This window comes from Brachionichthys hirsutus, chromosome 12 (genome assembly GCF_040956055.1).
Source record: "Brachionichthys hirsutus isolate HB-005 chromosome 12, CSIRO-AGI_Bhir_v1, whole genome shotgun sequence".
In the NCBI taxonomy this organism is placed as follows: domain Eukaryota; kingdom Metazoa; phylum Chordata; class Actinopteri; order Lophiiformes; family Brachionichthyidae; genus Brachionichthys; species Brachionichthys hirsutus.
The window spans coordinates 4,599,621-4,619,493 of NC_090908.1; the positions used below are offsets into that span (position 1 = coordinate 4,599,621).

General features: G+C 43.2%; 1 protein-coding gene across 1 annotated transcript; it reads right to left on the minus strand.

The window, feature by feature from the left end:
• Positions 1 to 621: 621 nt before the first annotated feature.
• On the minus strand, positions 622 to 15,583 carry si:ch211-269e2.1 (cohesin subunit SA-2). Its single transcript, XM_068746142.1, has 33 exons — positions 15,555 to 15,583; positions 14,164 to 14,178; positions 13,646 to 13,739; positions 13,210 to 13,371; positions 12,101 to 12,197; positions 11,961 to 12,037; positions 11,806 to 11,877; positions 11,499 to 11,703; positions 11,278 to 11,414; positions 11,122 to 11,195; positions 10,912 to 11,035; positions 10,712 to 10,810; positions 8,818 to 8,897; positions 8,628 to 8,735; positions 8,444 to 8,564; positions 8,246 to 8,357; positions 7,897 to 8,003; positions 7,717 to 7,809; positions 7,535 to 7,621; positions 6,830 to 7,030; positions 6,531 to 6,607; positions 6,347 to 6,434; positions 6,158 to 6,238; positions 5,070 to 5,162; positions 4,818 to 4,992; positions 4,129 to 4,148; positions 2,660 to 2,776; positions 2,293 to 2,394; positions 1,523 to 1,674; positions 1,305 to 1,433; positions 1,035 to 1,225; positions 884 to 956; positions 622 to 803 (listed from the first exon to the last, which is right to left on the minus strand). The coding sequence occupies exons 1-33, from the start codon at positions 15,581 to 15,583 to the stop codon at positions 671 to 673; spliced, it is 3,525 nt and encodes a 1,174-aa protein (XP_068602243.1). The 3' UTR covers positions 622 to 670.
• Positions 15,584 to 19,873: the final 4,290 nt, after the last annotated feature.

Consider the following 19,873-nt stretch of genomic DNA (forward strand, 5'->3'; position numbering starts at 1 on the left):
ACACTTTTAAATTAATAAATACATTAGCTTTTTACAAACTATTTCCCAGAAGGACAATTCAGGAGAAGGAACGGGAAAATGCATTATGTACTTCAAGAAACCGTCTAAGAGGGTAGCCAAAAAGTTAAAAAGACAGATCACTTGGTGTCGACTTTCAATCGTGGAGAGTAGACACAGCTGGAAATGTGACGTCTAAAACCAAAGTCTGAAGTCTTTCCTATCCTCCCTGCCCTGCACATCAACAGGTCGATCAGCCTCCACCAAAACATTTCCATCTTAGACGTTAACCATGTAAAGGTTAATCATGTAGCACCCAAGTTTGAGTTACCTCATGAGCAAGAGGAGAAGCTGCCTAAGCAGAATGAAACCCTGAGAGAACAATGCTGGAGACGGGTCGAAAGGTAGAGATACAGAACAGCAGCAATAATATATACATATGACCATTAACAGTAGTAGAAGCTACAGTCTACTAAAACAATAAAGAATAAAACGTATGACCTCTTATAACACAAAGCGTGCTGCATTCACACGGAATCCAGAAGTTTGTGACTTGTAAAGAATCTGGCCTTTTTTGTTTGTGCTTTAGAATATCAGAATACTTTATTGATCCCAGTGGGAGGCTGCTACAACCACCGTGAAACAATGACATTTAAAAAAGAAAAAGCAAAAGTTAAATTTCAACTTCCACGGTGTCACCATCGTCCTCGTTGCCCGTGCTGATGACAGACGCCGCCACGTTCAGGCGTGCCCGAGGGTCCATCAGGACAGGAAATGGATCCATATCAGCCGTCTTCTCTGGGTGGCTGAGGAGTGAGATGAGGTTAATGGTTTGCTGGACAACTTTAGTGAAGACAATAGATAAGATTATGAATGCGAGCCTCACCTTGGACTGAAGCTTTGCCTCTGAACTCTGATTTTGGAGTCAGCAGGGCTGAACAAGCAAGGGGACTTGCTTCCTGCAAAGATAGTCGCCTGGTAAACGTGGCGCTTCGGCACAGTAAGGACAGAAACCTGCTTTCTTTTGGTATTGCTACCTTCCGCTTGTTGCTTGGCGTGGGGAGAGCGATTGGGCATACCCAGCTTTCTGTCAGAGCTGACGTAGGACGCGGCGTCTTCCCCTTCGGCTGCAGCCAATAGAGAAGCACGATAGTAGGCCAGTGGCTGCCAGCACTCCTCCCCCAGGTCGACGATGTGCTCCGCGGTGTGTTTCTGCAGGTAGGAGAACCTGCACAGACGAATAGAGTTACAAAGAGGCGCGTTGAGGATCACACCGTCTGTAAATCAACGCGCTGCGCAGCACTTACATCGTTTTCTTGTCTGGTTTGAGCAGTTTGCTGGAAAACTCACTGAGAATGGTCAGGTAGGGGAGGTAGGGGGGCGTCGGTGTTTCTGGGGTCTGACTGAACTCCTGAAATACAAACTCGATGCCATTCCTGTTCATATTAACACACAAATAAAAAGTTTAAGCACAAACACCACTCAAATATTAAACCCATGTGACGAGAAACGAGCTCGGGCTGACCTGTGGATCACGACAACGCACTCACGGAACTTTACATGGTCTCCGAAAGTGAGGGCGAACCGCCTGGCGAGCTCTTTGATGCTAGTGAAGGTCTGGATTCCCGGCTGAGCCCGACTGCCGCTCTCCTGCTCTCGCTGAAGTCGAGTAAAAAGCTGGGAGGGATGAAGGAAAGGATGGTTATCGTGTGTGGAGCAGCAAAGTTTAGATTATTTATAGTGTTTATTGGTAAAATCAGAAGTTAGCATCAAGCCAATCAAACAAGAGCAGTTTAGATAAATGCAACAGTTTCACGATAGTTTGTGTAAATGTGACAAAACACGACCTTAACTGATGAATCAGCATTTTGTGTTGAATGTGGAAAATACATCTGTTGCAGTGAGCGATGTGAACGTGTCGGATTTGGTTCCTGAAAGCATCTGATCGATTTCACATTTATAAACGATTTCGCCGGGATAGGCTGCAGAAACACCCGTGAACGCGGAAACACAGATAAAGCGGACATGAAAATGAATCGGTGAATGAAAATATTTGTATATTTGCATACGTATCGGCCATTTATACAGTACATATGTACGCACTCACTCATGCCTCCGCTGCCGGTGCGTTCCGCTCATCGTAACAACGATTTGTTGTCGCTAAACACATACTTTTACATTTCGGAAAGCCCGTCGTAACTCCGAGTCATCGTTAAATGAGTACCAGCTAAATTACACAACAAGGCTTCCAATGTTCAGCAGTATGCAGTCGTGTATTGTGTGAAGCTGCTCTACCTGCTGCAGACAGAGCAGGAGCATCCGAGCGCTCTCCATCTTATCCAGCTGTCTGGTCCTGCTCATCAACTCCTTCATGATGTCCCCAAAGGCGTTACAGTACTGAAGGAGTACACAGGAAGGAGGCATGATTCTGTAGTACCAGTAATACTCGAGAATCTGCAGTAGTACCGCTCTAGCATATGTAGAACCGCTCTAGGATATGTAGTACTAGTGCCGCTCTAGGATCTGTAGTACTAATACCGCTCTAGCATTTGTAGTACTTGAACTAGTAACTATACTACCAGTACTGCACTGAGCTAGTATTTGCAGTACTAGTACGACACTCATCTATTTTGACAAAATATTGTTTTGAGTGAACGTGTACCTTGACGTAGTACATGAAGACCTCAGCTGCCATGCTGATCTCCAGTACTCCATGTACTATCAGTTTGCAGTACGCGGACAGTAGACGTCTTCGCCTGTGACAGTCCTCCAGCCTTTCCTCGCCGACTGAGGGAACCGGATGGCGTTGAGATGTGTGGTTGGAGGTGAAGCGGCAGCGAGCGAGGGAACGGAAGACGAGCGATCAATCATGAGAAATCGGGACAGAACAAAGCAGAGGCGGGAGAGAGTTCCAGCGTGTTCCAGGACAATGGCTTTAGCAGGTGGGAATCAAAGATAGCACGACTGGAGTTACGGTCGTGACACCATGTGGCTTCAATCTTTCTCAAGGCTAATAAAACAGAGTTAATGGCATTTTCTGACGGAAAGATTTGATTTGATGATTTAACTCGGTGCCCTCGCCCTCGGAGTGATCTCTGATCCACCGTCTCTATAGCAAAACTATTACCAGGCAAATCCAATAAAACAATAGCTTTTTATTACATGTTCAAAAACCAATAATCCCATATTGGATTTGGTTGAACATTTAAGGGATTCCCACCAGGACCGCTATCGACTTCTCTGGACTATCCCACGATTGGATGTAATACGTCTCTGAAAGTCGCAGCTCTGGTGAAGGTAATAAAATATTCTAGTTCTAGACAGCCACGCATGAATTCACGGGTTCACCCTGCAAGACTTTCAAAAGGAGAATTCCATTTAACAATCTTGTTGCCCTCATTTTGCTCCAGATGGAAATGCAGTGCGGCCATAAATTTACAAGCGGCTTCACTTCCATTAAACAAAGCCAAGATCCTTTCATACAAATTAGTCAAGCGTGTCTCGGTCTGAGGGGAATAAAGTTTCTTTTGTAAGTGAGGGTCAATTTCCAGGCCAGGTTGGACATCAGACTCCGTTTACAGTCAGCAGCTTTTAAGCCAGATACGTGGCTGTGCATTTAAAATCTGCATGTTTGTAACCACGGTGACCAGCAGCACTGAATCAATGCTCAACTCATGGCCCTGAAGCGTGCTGCGTGCGCCCCCACAGACACAGACTGCCATCTACCGAGTGTGTCCGGCACACCGCTGTAAAAAATATAGACGACGATCGGGACATTTATCTGAGCAGGATTCTCGTCTAAACTGTTCAGACAAGGCTCTCCTGAGGCAAAGACAATGAAGTACCTTTATTCAATAACTGCAATTAGTACTTGATTAAATGTGTACTTTTTAATTTTCTACTTCATACTTTTACTCCACCACATTTTAGAGAGAGTTTTTGTCCCTTTTTTCTATCCACAGCATTTGTCTGATAATTGTGAAATCTCAATCTGAAAGAGTACGAACAAAGAAAATATGTTCATGAAATAAAAAATAAAATGAATATGGTTGCAAATGAAAGTGGCATATGTATATATAAGTACCGGTAAAGACTACAGGAAAATCTAGAAACCCATACAAATTCAAGAACTTTTTCTCTTCTCTCATTCACTCAGATTCATCCGGATTCATCCGGATTCATCCCACGGACGGATGCCGGTCCAAGTTGGAAGCTTCCAGTAAAACGTTAAATGAGTGTTTATGTGCCGGCTTTAAAAATCTAATGATGAAAAATGTGATAAAATGAGTCACAGGGGGCATTCTTCTGAAAACTGAGTATTTAAATACTTTTTGCTGCAGATATTTTTGTACTTTAGAAGGAGGAATTTGAATGCAATGGTTTTAGTGCAGTTTTAGTGCATTACTGTCCACCAGTACGTCTTAGGAGGATGTCATGATTCTCCATTTCTGGTCACCTCTAAGATTCACAAATATATCACACACAAAAAAATAAACTTCATTAAAAAGTGTTGAAAAGGAAATCAGATATTCTTAAGAATCTGTAAAACATAAGAAAATACTCCAACTGAATAATAATCCATCGATTCATTAATTAATTATTTAAAAAACACTTAATTAAAATATCAAAATACATAAGAGCCAAATTCTCCCATTTAATTAAATAATACATTCTTTGTGTATTTGTACTAGAGGGTGTGTTCAATTACATAAAAGCAAAGATTTGATGCAAAGATAAACAAACTTAAATCCTTGTGTAAAACCACACTAAACAAAAACATGTTTGTCTGAAGGTGTAATAGAAGCAGGCCGAGCTCTCACCACTGCCCTGACCATCCGAGTCTGGTCCAACAAACACATGCGTGCATACGAAAGCCAACAGCGCCCTCTGCAGTTTGGGACTGGGAGTGTAGAGCAGCGGACCGAAGGATGGGGGATCCCACACGTGCAGCTGGTAGGAGTGAGCCGTCAGAACGTCGCAGACACCCAGGAAGGCCTAAAGCAGCGAGCAGAGAGCAGAGAGCACGTTAGAAAGGCTGGAGGAAGTCAGCTTGAACTTCCTGTTCGTCCGACCTGATGCCGCACACGGCGGTCTGCGTGCGAGAGACAGCGATGGCCCCGTTCACAGAAGAGACGCAGCTGAGACCTCTGGGACACAGCTTTGTCCTAGCACAAGAAAGCACACACAAAGAGGACGTCATAAGGGACGGACACCGATCAGAGAGCAACTCTTCACCCGCCCGTCATCTGCATCGCCCACACACCCTGCTGGGGGGGGCGATTTGACGCTCAAATCGGTGAATTATGCTTAAAATTTTAGAAATTTTATAATTAATTTTCTGTCAGTCAACTAATTGATCAATTTAAGCACTCACAATATGATATATTAGCCTATATATATTATTAGGATACTCAAGACTCCTAGCTTATTATATTATTATTGTCTGTCTGTCTGTCTGTTAGCAAGATAACTCAAAACTCCCTGGCCTGATCTGGATTACATTTGCAGGGCATGCTGGGAATGTTACCAGGAACAGATTATTACATTTTGGTGATGATCCAGAAGAGATCCTGGATTCCGGATCAGTTTGAAATTTTTCGGTAACATTGCAGTCAATCGAGCTTGAACAATTTGTTCCTCATTATCTCGGTTGATTATTGACCAATGTTTATGGAATGGAATGACACAGTCATGTAGGGAGGGGGTCTCTATCTCACCATCGAATTTCATCCGGATCGGATCCATAATGGAGTCTGTACATTGAAACCCCATTTACAGATTCAAAATTTGTTCACGTTTACTTTTCATGGTTGGTGTATAAAGATACCAGGAACAATTTAGAACCTTTTGGTGATGATCTAGATCAGCATGTGGACGGTGTGAATCCAATTGGGAATGAGCTGCTCGGCGGAGGTCTGCGCTCTCTGAGTGCTTTTCTAGTCGATATTGATTTATGCCTGCTAAAATACCAAACCCGCACGTCATACTTTCATCTAATAATGTTACTATTTAAGAGGATTAAAAAAAAAATCTTCTATTTACAAATAATATTTTATTGGGGTTGATTCTTAGCCCACTGTCAAACACAAACCACAGACACAGCACTGCATATTTCTAATTGAGATTTCTACATCTTTACACTCGAGCTACTGTAACTCACTCTGGAGGTTAGGGTTTCCCCACTCAGGCTGAGCGACCAGAGCATGGAGTAAGACAGACACTGAAGAACCTCCAGCAGCGCCTATCAGACAAAAACAAAGCACAGAGAAACAATTGGAAAAAGATGGAAGGCACACAAATCCAAAAAAGCTTGTAAAGCTTTGAAGCTGCAGAGTTTCAATGCTCCCACCTCCGGCGGGGCTCCTCCCAGGCTGCCCTCCACAGTCAGGAGAGGAGACAACAGCTCAAACAGGTTCCACTGGGAGAGGTCATGACAGCTGACACAAATAAAAACAGTGTATAACAACAAGCACGCATCACTGGCAGAACGCTGCGGGGCTCAAACGGCACCGGGAACTACATTCAAATCTCACTTGTGAAAAGCTCGGAGTTTTTTCAGCACGGATACAATTTCTCCAGTTTTCTCCTCATCGGCAGAAAAAATGTCCTCCTAGAACAGGAAAACAGGAAATATGAAGACAAATGAAGGCCTTTGTTCTTTGTTTGTGTGGCACGTTTGCTTTCTGATTACGCGATCTGATGTATGAAATGTCAAACAGTGGAGAATACCGCCACAAGCTGTGCATTACTGCGTGTAGCATAACTATCGGGTGATCCTTTAAATACTTCTGAACCCCTTTAGGGGTGCATTGATCTGATCAGTGGCCCTCGCCTCCAGTGAGCCCCCCAGCAGCGCCGTCAGTTTGTCCACCCAGCGCTGGACCAGAGCGTCTCTGGCAGCCTGAGCGACGGCGCAGCCAGCAGGCGGCGCCCCACACAGACTGACGAAGGTGCGGGCAGCCGCCTCCAGAACGGCAGAGCCCGGGTGGAGCTCCAGAACAGCGGCCATCTCCTCCATCAGGCTGGACACGGCCTGAGGAGAGACCAGAACCAATCACAGCTGGAACCAATCACAGCATCTAAACACACATCCAGCCAATAAAAACACTCTAGTCTAGGCCATCGCGACAAAAAGGAAACCGTTACACGGTCGAGCAAACACTCGATTACATGCATCAATAATATCAAGATGAATCTGAAAACTGATTAGTTATGTTTAGTTAAAGAGGTTTCTCTCCATCACATGCAAATAGAATTTTGTGTTTGTTTTTACAAAACACACACATTTGACACTTTTAATTTGGTTCTGCTGGTATTTATACAGACGACATGATAAATGACCAAAGAAAAGCAACGAGCAACAGATAATGGCTAATCAGAAAAGGAACATTTTTCTAATTAGAAACATTTCATTTCACAGCGCAACTACTTTTAACATTTCAGTGTTAGAAACTATTAAAAAAATGAAGCAACCGTGTCAAATAATCAGATTGTTTTATTGAATCCATCCTGTTGTTGTTGTTGTTGGGACACAAACCTGCATGTTTTCAGCGTCGGGACACTCAGAGTGGAAGTACTGAGGAATCTCCAGCAGGGAGGCAACAACCTCACAGCTATCGGAGAACTGCACAAGAAGCACCTCAGCATGACTCCTTGAATCCACCGTGCAGCACAGAAATCAAGCCGACTCATCACAACAGCCACGTGGCGGATAAATACCTTGGACAGCAACTTGGGAAGTACCGTGAGGAGATGCTCCGTGAGTTTAGCACCGTCATCGACCAGAGTTTTCTTCTCCCTGACGCTCAGTACCTGAAAGACGATGAAGCAGAGTTGGTTTCTTTTTTTTTTAAATTATGACAATATAGCATTTCAGAGTGGAAGGAGGATCGTACCGACCTTCTTCGCTCCGCTCCTTCCAGCCAGCGCTGGTCCCTCTGTGGCCTGACGCACTGATGCCACCAGAACCTCCACAAGAAAAGCCTGTTCTGCCTGAGTAAGACCTGCTTTCACACACACACACACACGTCTGCAGACTTAATGCATGTGACAGTCTTTAGAGAGCAATCCTGCTTTGGTTAGATCTATTAATCAACACATGGGGTAACATTTTCCTCGTAATGCTCTACATCGTTTTATGAAATCACATTAATATTCAAAAATCATCTGAGCAGCACTACATCCAAGGAAATCCTCCTGGATTACGGCGTGTAATCCCAGCCAGGAGCCACATCACCGCTACCTGCACGGCGCGAGGAGTCGTCCTGCAGCAGGATAGAAGTGAGAGTGGGCCAGTCCTTCAGCAGAGCGCCGCCACAGTCCCACAGGCTGTCCACCAAATACACCACGTGCTGGTGCAGCTGAAAGTGTCCAACAGGACGCGTTAGTTCAGCGTCATGGAGTCCTGGAACACGACACGCAGCATCTCGGTGAGAAGTGAACGCACCTCTGACTCCTGGTAGAAGTGCAGCAGAGCCTTCAGTCGGGCGAGCGTTTGCCGTGTACGGACCTCGTCCTCGTTCATTTCTTCCCGAGTGTCACACGCAGGCCCGGCGATGTTGGGAAGCCTGACAAAGACAATAATTAGTCAAACAGAAATTGCTTTTGTTTTTTTAAGTGATATACACTACCGAGCAAAAAGCAGCTCTCCTGCAGTGGCCGCTAGGGGGCGCTGAGAGGAGTAAACAAACTGGAGGAGCTGTTTGTAGTCCTCCGGACGGAGAGCGTCGTCACATGTTCTGAGGAGTCACACGGATGTTGGAGGCTAATTGGAAGGACACTTGGAAAATTGGAAGCAGAACAAACGGGCTGGCAACTCACTTGGAGATGAGAACCAGGAGTTTCAAAGTCTGTACCGCCACCTCACTGTCCCTGTCCAAGGTCATTGAGATCATCCGGTCCTGGAAGACAATCCGGTAGCATCCAGGAGTGTTAGCCTACAGGAGCACATGTGTCTATAATAATAATAATAATAATATGCTCTATTTCTATAGCACTATTCTAGAAATAAAATTCACAAAGTGCTTTTACAGACAAAAAAGATAAATAAACAAGAACCATACAAACAAAAAATACATAATAAGCAAATCAGTGCAAAACAGATTTTTAAAAGCAACAGTGGCATCAAGGGACATTGATGAGACAAGGTACCCAGCAAGAACCATAAAATAATAAAACAATGTTAAAAAAAAATAATAATAAATGAAAACAAATGAAATAAATAAAACAGAGGACACCAGCAGTTCAAAGCCAGTCTATATAAATAAGTTTTTAGAAGTGTTTTAAAAGAAGTTATAGAATCTGCAAGCCGTATATTTTCAGGCAGGTCGTTCCAAAGCCGAGCCTGATGGCGAATGCTCGGTCACCTTTAGATTTTAACCTCGACTTCGGAACCACCAGAAATCCTCGACCTGGGGATCTCAGGCTGTGGGGGGGCTCATATAACACTAATAAATCATAAATATAAGTTGGGCCCCGACCCATAAGAGCTTTAAAAGGGATCAGTAAAATCTTAAAATCAATTCTAAATTGGACTGGCAGACATATCTAGACATATTCTAGGTAGTAACAATGAATTTCATTTCTGCAGTGGCTGACAGACGGTTTAAATGTTTGACCCAAGTGAGCAGGAGCATTAAGTAAGAGTAGTCACTTGTTCCCTGTCCTTTTTTACCAGCAAGATATTTTTGTGTTAAAATTACTGTTGCATTAATGTTTATGCAGAACTTTATTTCTGTACATGTTTGAGGTTAACCCCGATTTAAATTGCCATATGTTGGTAGTTTAAGCAAAAGCAATGCACCATATAAAACAATATTATGTTTGCTGTGTTGAACCCCACAGCGTACGTGAGCTCCAGATCTGCAGAAACACAGGTCACAGAGGACATTGAGATATTACCCTTTTAGTTGATGCAAGAGTCCCAGACAGTATTGATCATTTATCATCACCTGATTAATTTAAATCCAACTTTACCTCTCTGTATGAGCTTGCTAACTGCTAATGTTCCATTATGTTCTTAAAGGCTTCTTATCTCCAGATGTGCTGCTGGTCTGTTTACTGGACGTCTAAGTAGAACACAACTTTCACTCGAGTACAGTAGTCCCTCATTTACCGCGGGGGTTACGTTCTAAAAATAACCCACAATAGGCGAAATCCGCAAAGTAGTCAGCTTTATTTTTTTACAGTTATTATATATGTTTTAAGGCTGTAAACTTTTACCACACACGTTATATTGTACACGTTGAAGCCAAAAGGCTTTTTGGCTATCTCATAATCGCTTGGAACATTTCTGGTCCCTTTCTTGAATTCTATCAAAACGCTCAACTCGACGCGTCATTTTCTTCCGTCATGAAGTTTGTGTGAGAGGACAGATGTTTGGTAAGTTAGCAAACAGCGTAAAAACATGGAATTAGCCCCAAATATCTAAAAACACGTAGCTGTTATATTTATTCAGCCTGTTCTGTTTTGTGTGTATCAATAATAAGTTGTGTTAACTGTTAATCTTTACTGTTGGAAGGTCCATTCTCTCCTGATTTGACGTGGCTGTGCTGCAGCAGAACACAATGCAGTTCAAGCTCGGTAAAAAAAAACATGCAAAATTGCATTAAAAAGATCAGATGAACCGCGTTATATCGAGGGACTACTGTATATAATTTAATGACTGCCCCCTGGTGGCCATAGCACACAGACAGCTTTAAAAGGAGGCGTTTACCTTGAAGCGGCTGGTGAACAAGTCAAGTTTAGGGCGTAGCAGAGGATCTCCGTACAAACCCTGTAGACCCATCACACACCTGAGGCGCACATCCGGTATCTGAAAGGCGACGTGCATGTATGTCAACGCGGAGATCATTGTAGAGCGTGCAGAGCATCTCCATCTAATTCTTTTTGACTTCACATTGTATTTTTGTTCACCTTGTCAAACATCATCCAGCCCATGTATTTGAGGCATCTATCGTTGAGGAATTCAGAACTGTAGAGCTTCATCCACAAACCCAATTCCTCAACACAAATAGAGCGGATTTCTGGAAGCACGTCGCTGCACGGGCAAACGCACAAGATCAAATGTGCTGCGTTCACGCTCTCACGCACACGCTGAAGCTGAGCTGAGGCAGAAACACTTACCGGTATCTTTTGAGAAAAATCCCTTTGAAGATGATGTCCATGATGCTTTCTATCTCCACGCGCTTCTCCTGCAGCTTGAAGTGCACAAGTAGAGACATAAAGACACACAGGAAGTACGCCTCGCTCTCTGCAGAGCAAAAAGTGACCTGGACTAACCTCAGTGATCTTCTTCTGTAGTGGGCTTTTCTGCCTCGTCGTCCTCGTCTTCTGCACCTCGTACAGTTTCTGGCTGTTTTCAACGCTGACACTCAGACTCTGAGCCACTCCCACCAGAGAGCTCAGCAGCTTCACGCCTTGTCGGCAGCATCCACATCAAAAGGTGCGCATTAGTTCACGGTTTGGGTTTGCATCTGCCCGAGTGTGTCGTCTTTCCTTACCTGCTAGCGTGCAGGTGTGCCTGAATGCTCGTACATGAGAGTCGGACAGTTCAGTGAGCAGTGAGATGAGAGCGTTCATCAGATAGCTGTCGAACATGACGCTGTGCTGACACTGAGCCACCAGCAGGGAAATAAAATCACAGAACTCGGAGTGAAACCAGCGGCCGTACGGTCCCGACTGGATCAGGGGATACTCCACATCATCCTACAGCGGAGGGAGGGAGGAGAGAAAACACTTTGAGGCTACATCTTCACATTCCTTATCTGAATGAATACATTCAAAAACAAGCAGAAAGTCACGACTGACTGTATCCATGGGCCACGTGACCGTGAGGATCCATGGGAAGGCCAGAAACCTCTTATACTGGAGCCGGGAGACCTGAAACACACACACAGACACACAGCGTTACGTGTCGAAGCACCGTGGGATGCACGAACAAGCTCAGTTTGAAGCCCTCTTACATCATCCAGGTCTTCCACCATCTTGCTCGTGACATCGCGGTCTTCTTCATTCTGACACATCTCTGCTGTCACCACACCTATGAAGGACAGCAGGTATGCATAGACCTGATTGTGTGTGTGTGTGTGTTTTCTCTGCTTACCTTTGCAACCGGAGCACTGGATGAAGAAGCTGATGAGACTGAGGAGGGAAAAGTCTCTGTCTGCCCGGTAAGCCTGGATCCAATCATCGATCACCACCTGCCCAGACCACACGAGAGCCCGTCAGGTTCAAACGCTTTGCTTTGATCACGTCGCCCCCCCTTCTTGACGGTTCACATTCATGCTTACATCGAGCTGAAATGGGAACGAATCTGGCCTCCTCAGAACTGACAACTTGCTTCGCCAAACAATAAATGTCAAATTTGAACTCGTAGCATTGCCGAGCGTGAGTTCTGACTCTCCGGTAAGATGCGTGGCAACAAACAGAAGAAGCAGGGGTACACCCCGAACATGTCGCCAGCGCATCGTGGAGCCACACAGAGACAACCGACTCACACTCACACGCTACAAGAAATCTGATACAGATGGTCCCTCCCTTAACGACGTTATCAACGTAAAGAAAAATCACCTGAAGGCATACCCAACACAACACATACGGTCTAAAAATAAATATATATATATACCAGGATCAATATGTCCAGTATAAATTGCCCATACGTATGAAAATATTGTACAAAATTGACCACCAAATTTTCAGCGAACTTGTCTGTCAACGGGGGTTTCATTTAGCGGCGGGGTCTTCGGAACGTAACGCCATCATTAAGTGAGGACCACCTGTAGTTCTAATTCATTCATTCGTTTCTAATCAAGCTGACAAAATTAGAACCGAGTCCGGTAATGGGAATGGAACCTTATATAGTAATATTAATATTCTGCCAATGGGTTGTATCCTGGTTAATGTCTGAGGTCCAGTCAAAATATATCACCTGATACCAACTTATCCTCATTTGTTTATTGGGCTGTTTTAACTAGAACTGGAATATTGACGTTTTTTAACCCTTTAAACAGAATGATCGAGAGCTGATCTTTCACTAGAGACAAGGGCAAAATAGTGATTTCTCTACCACTAGTGAGAAAAACCAAAAACTCAGGTCAGACAGAAGAGGTTTGTCAGACATTAGAAAATTTTCTATGAAAAGTTTTGAGTTTAAATACATAAAATAAGGCATTGTAATCAGTGCCATCACAATTCAGGATACGCTCATCTCACCTGCATGGCACTCTTGCCCATGGTGACCACCTCAAAAAGGGTGACAGCTTCGACGTTCCTCTGTTTAACTTGTCTGCCTCTCGGCTTGCTACCACTGCTGGGGCTGGTTTTGGCACTTTTGCGTGTGACATTCTCTGAGCCCTTGTGGGCTCTCTTCCTTCTCTGTGGGTTGAGATAATGCGACAGGCATGACAGTAAAGGTGCAGGTGCACGGCGGCAGAAGAACGCCCAGCTTGCTGGATGTTAAACAGGCCAAGTGCAAATGGGTGAATGGACTTATTGCATGGAAGAACTTTGCAAATCAATTGATTATTAATTAGCTTATCCTAGAGTCATTTAGGTACTTCAGTCCTCTTCATGCCAACAGATCTCTGAGCCTTTTTGATCATTTCCAGACAAAATGCAGCATACCGGTAATTACTTCAAGGAAAGAAACACTGACCTCACGCTTCTGTCTGTTCTCATTCCCAGAGTCATCCTCTGAATGATCGACCGCCCCAGAGGACTTCGCTGCATCGTGAGAGTTCTTGCTGAGAAGTCAGAAACACACAGTTAAATGACATTTGAATAGAGGTTTCATGAGGACAAAAATATTGCTGCAATTCAAAAACCTTGATAAAAATTACCTTCTGCACAAATATGCAAAGGAAGAAATTAACCATAGTTGAGGTAACCTCCAATGTTCCGGCTCAAAACTGCCTTCTTATTCATGAGTTCGTTGCACATATTAAGTGTCTTTGTCATTTATTGTCATTCATTGTCATTTTGCATCTGTGGTGTAATTTATTTTAAATGTATTGTTAGTTTGCATCTGTGGTGTAAAATTATTTTTATTTTTCTATTGTTATTTTGCATCAATTGAGTAATTTAATATTGGTTTTATTTTTATTGGTATTGTTAAATGTCGATGATTTATGTACGAAGGACTTTCAACGGAAACAAGACCGCAAGGGCTTTTTTGAAGTGCTCCTCTTAGACACGTATTACAATACATGCTACTGTTTGACTGTATTTGTACTGTAGTACATGCTACTGTTTGACTGTATTTGTACTGTAATACATGCTACTGTTAGACTGTATTTGTACTGTAATACATGCTACTGTTTGACTGTATTTGTACTCTAACATTCTATCTAATAAATATATTCATCATCATCATCAGTTAATCATTTTCAGTTTGTCTTTTGTTTCAAGCTTAATATTATTTGTACGACATGCAATTCCTTGGAAAGCACCCCCCTCCCCAGCATTATTGCATAGGAAGGGGGGGGTCTGCATTCAGGAAATGTATGCTCAAGATGTAGAATGAACTCATGAGTGATGTACAGTTTGAATTAGGGGTGTGATTTAAATAAGTTCTTTGAACTTCTACCGACCCCTTTGAGCAGAAAATGTTTGTAGTATGGTGTAGCGGGGTCCCCCAACCTTTTTTGCGCCACGGCCCGGTTTCATTGAGACAATATTTTCACGGACCGGCCTTCATTTGCTCGATAATCGTTAATGACGCAGCCGTCCTGGCGTAGTCTAATAATAAATCATCCGCAGTGGGGTCTTATGTCAAGTGCAAACATCAACAGACAATAAACAACATTTTGTTCATAAATTAATAATCAACAACTCTGTAAACAATATAATTTATTTTAGACCAAAAATCCTTTCTAATAAGACATAATTATAATAAAAAACTCGATTCAAGTGACTGCGCTGATGAAGTTTATTTTGAAATATAGCGACTCACAGTCAGTGCATTAAACGTAGGAGAAAAACCTGATCATTTCTACAGCAATCGATCAAGTTAGTGGGAGCCCTGAGCTTGTTTCTCTGCAACGAGCCGGTCCCATCGAGGGGTAACGGGAGACCCGAAGTGTGTCCCATGAGGGGTAAGTGGGACATTGTCTCCCACTACCCATTGTCCCCTCGATGAGAGACAATGACAGCCGAGGTGTGTCCCATGAGGGGTAAGTGGGACATTGTCTCCCACTACCCCTCGATGAGAAACAATGACAGCCGAGGTGTGTCCCATGAGGGGTAGTGGGAGACAATGACAGCCGAGGTGTGTCCCATGAGGGGTAGTGGGAGACAATGACAGCCGAGGTGTGTCCCATGAGGGGTAGTGGAAGACAATGGCAGCCGAGGTGTGTCCCGTAGGTCCAGCCTGTTCCATAGTTTGGTTTTAGTTACGGTCACTGCAGAAAATCCCGCTTCAATAGGAAGTTAGAAATGGAAGCAGGACGGGCTCGATTCACCAGATTTGTTCACAAATGGGAACAATTCAAACGTTCTGTGCGGCCCGGTAACAAATGTCTCCGATGCTGATCTATAAAGAGTCCATCCATCCAGCCAACCTGGTTGCAGCGGTGGCCTCTGGGATCATCTCCTCAGATCTTCACAGGGCTCAGGTGTGTCTGCATCCGGGTCACATCATGACCCGCGTTCGGCCTCTGTAACAACAAATATGGATGCTTGATTCATTTTAATAACATCCCCGGGGTGTTCTACTATCGTGGCTATCTTTACGACAGGAAGCCGATCATCTGCATCGAGAGGGGGCGTGTAAATGAAACCCGTCGCCCCTCGAGCTGGGAGGGAATAAACGTCGATGTGTTGCTATCGTTCCATTGTGCTAGCTAGCATGACGCAAATATAAAGAGTCAAACTTACCGTGTCAAAGCGCTTCATCCTCCCCGGGTGGTTGACTACCGTAAACGTTGAAAAACAAACCTGTTCAATAAACTGCAACCAAACATGTTCACGGATATCGGCAGGACTGCCCTAACGCACCCCGATTGGCTGACGAACCAAAAACAAGTTATGTGATTGGCTTCTCCTCGATGTCAATCGCGTTTGTCCCGCCCTAGGTGGCAGGCTGGAAGCGACATGCGGCACAGTGCTGCTGGCCCCCCGCCGCACACCGAGGGAGCCTCGACACCGGCGGAAGGACCGGCGGAAGGACCGGCGCAAGGACCGGCGCAAGGACCGGCGCAGGGTGTAGCGGTCTCTTACGTGACCCGGCCCCGCGTAAGCACTCTAATTTTGGAGGCTTTAAATAATCTAAAGGGTTTAACAATGGCACCCTTACCCTTTTCTCGTATTGCCTGGCATGCTGGATCTGAGCAGTAAGGAGCGTGGGATCCTCACATATCCAATCCTCCATCCATTTTCTTTCACCTCCCACGCGTTGCAAAACTTTCTTCTCGGGAGACTTGTCAGCCAACAGTCTCTGCATTTCCTTCTCAAATGTTTTTCTGCCTTTATTTCTTGCAGCGTTGTAGTCCTTCATCCGGGAACCAGCGTCCAGGTCCAGAGAGGCTCCTGTTTCTTCAGAGATGGCTGACGTTTTCTCAGCTGCAGTCTCATCAGTGACCGTGACCTTCTTCTGTTCAACAACGGCTATTTGTTTCGACTTTTGTTTTCCTTTTTTGGAAATGGGCAAGACGCAAGTCTCCAAATCGCCCTTGCCCACGCAAGGTTTCCTACCTGAAACCTGTTGAGCAGGTTTCAGGTAGGATCTTGTCATGGGCCTTCTTTTAGGAGGTGTTTGGACGAACTCACTCATGGCTCTTTCTAACTGCTTCTTCATTCGTTCATCCCTTCTCTCGTCAGCCAGTCTCTGCTTTTCAGCAGCATCAATTTTTCTCTTCTCAGCATTGATGGCTGCGGTCATTTTGTGAAGCACTTTTTCACCTATGCAGTCAAGTACTTCAAAAAGTTTATGCAAATATTCAGAAATTTTGGTCAACATTTCCATTGTGCTGGAGTAGTCCCGCACATTGGCATAGTAGAACGTGAAACTGCCAAAGCAGTCATACACTTCTTTGACTTCTGAATTTATGTCAACAAGAAGATGTAGTAAGTTTTCCTGTTCTGCTTTGAGCTCCTCAATCTGTTTTGTTTCGGCAGCACTACCATTGGCCTTCTTCATCCACGATTTGGCACTCACAAAGTTGCTTCTAGAGGCGTCTAAATTCTTCTGTAAACTCTCCAATTCTGTTTCAAGCTCTCGGGTTTTTTGCTGCTGTGTCGTCATAACATGGAAAATCAACGATTTATGACAGTCCAACATGTACTTGGGATTCAAAAAACTAAGCGTCACGTTTTCATCATATTGTGAGCTGTCTTTATCCAAGTAGCACATTGCGATTTTATCATTGCAGCCTGAGGAAATCACAGACATAATGGAAAGCAACTTAAAAATAATGTGTTTGTAATGGCTAAATGGGTTGGTCTCAAGTTCTTCTTTTTTGGTCTGTATTTCATCAGATAATGTCTTAATTACAGTTTCATTTTCCATGTAAGATTTGTTGACTTTATCATAAATAGCTTCGGCATTCCCAACTTTTTCCTGAAGCTCCTTCAGGTGCTCTTCATATCGGCACTTGTTTCTCTCAATTACTTTTTCCATGTGCTCATACTGATGTTCCATGGATGCAATTTCTTCATCCACTTCTTCATTTTCTAGTGTTCTAGCACCATGGTAGATTTCAATCTGAAAATCTCTCTGTTTTGACATTATTTCATGAGTGCTTGGATGCATTTTTGCTCTCTGTACTCGAGGTACTGTCTGTATTTATGTCGACATCGAAGGCCTTTGATCTTCTTTTATGTTGGGTTAGTTTTGTACGTTTAACTACAAATGGAGAAACATCAAGGGTACAGACATCAAAGCAACATGATGGAACATACCTTTTGAATCTGAAATCTGGAATCTTTCCTGCTGCCTCGTGTAACATTAGAAAACTACACCATTTGAAAATCATATTCTGAGTGTCACTCCCAACCTCCCACTCCTGTTCCTACACGTTGCAGAGGGACGTAAAAAAACCGATGTGCTTTCATCTTGACAGGAACATGGCGAGGTTCGTCCATACCTGATGATACTATTAGCTTGGTGGGCTAACAACATATTGCTGGATAGAGAGGAGTTGACAGACAGTTGTCATTAATGTAAATACAAATATTTACATCAATGGCAACACGTTAGAGATGTCTCTAGCTACTGTTTTGCTGATATTGACTTTTTAATGGTAAAATATAGGCCATTTTATCTGCCAAGAGAAATGAGCTCTGTTAGCATTATAGTTGGTGCTAACACAATGGTGGCTCTGAGCTCTCTTGCTGCTAACTTTAATCAGGCCAACAGTTCTCCCTCATTTGTACTGGTTTGTGAATTTTGCAAATAGGGGTGCTAATTAACTGGACAAGGTGTATGCACTTGTCCAGTTAATTACAATTTAACATTGAAAAATTCTTTAACAGATTCAAAATCCAAATCAAATTCAGTGGTGAGATAGAGTTCCCCACGGATGGGCAACAAACACCAGCAATCACATAATCATAGGTCACGATTTGATCCGATTAATTCCGATACTAAACTATGAGACGATTGAGATTTTTTCATACATATATAATTTAAGAAAAAGCCAATGTGTAAACTTGTACAGCATAAGAAAACTTGTATACGTACTGAAACAATCTATGAAGATTAATGCCTGACTGTTAAAAGTGTATAAAGTGTGTGGTGAGGGGTTTTACAGCCTTAAAACATTTATGTGTAATTTAATATTGGATTTATTTTTATTTGTATTGTCTTTTGTGGATGATTTATGTACGAAGGACTTTCAACGGAAACAAGCCCGCAAGGGCTTTTTTGAAATGCTCCTCTTAGACAGGATGTTTGACGTTATTTGTACTGTAATACATGCTACTGTGTGACTGTACTTGTACTCTAACATTCTATCTAATAAATATATTCATCATTATTCATCATGTAACGGTACATGTATAATAATTGAAAAAAAAATAAAGATGACATTGAGGATTTCACTTATTGTGGGTTGTTTTTGGAACGGAACCCCCGCGGAAAATGAGGGACTACTGTATTTAACAATCAGGTTGCAGTCTGTTTAATGTTGGAACATCTAAAATGTATATTCAGGCTTAAAATGCCTTGATTATTACAGTATAACATTCTTCCGTGTTAAAGAAATGCATTTGCAGAATACTGTATTAAATGCATAGAAAACATCTTGGAGGATGTCAGTCTGCCCCGGGGCAGCTGTAGCTACAGTAGTAGCTTCACCACCACCAAGTGTGGGGTGAATGAATAATGCACAATGTGAAGTGTCTTTGGGTATGTTGAAAAGCGCTATATAAGACCAACGCATTATTATTATTATAAAAACACATTGATAATGACCATCATAAAAATTAAACATTCTTTTGTGCGTCCTTGATTAAATCTGCATAAGCAACTCGAAACACTGGCTTGAAGGTGCCATATAAATATACTGTACCGACCCACAGGACAAAAATTCAAGGTGGCTTTTAGAACAGCTGTGTAAAAAGAAAAAAAAAAAAGAAAGAAAAAAAAAAAGAACAGCTGTGCAAAATTGCTTTAGTGCAACATGACAGAGATTGAAGTCTAGAACAAGAAATATTCACTTAGGTGTTCAAATTAAGAATGTCAGTGCTTAATCTCTAGAAGTATTTGTTAACTTCTACTCTGTGCTATTATATTATTGCTGTAATAACATACAGGCCGCAAATAATATTGGTGGTGGTGTGTGTTTTTGCCCGTCATGGAAAGTACAAACACCTGAATGGAAGGCAGAGATTGGGCAATAACAGGAGAGCCATCACGTTTCCATTTTGAATTCAGTTTTAT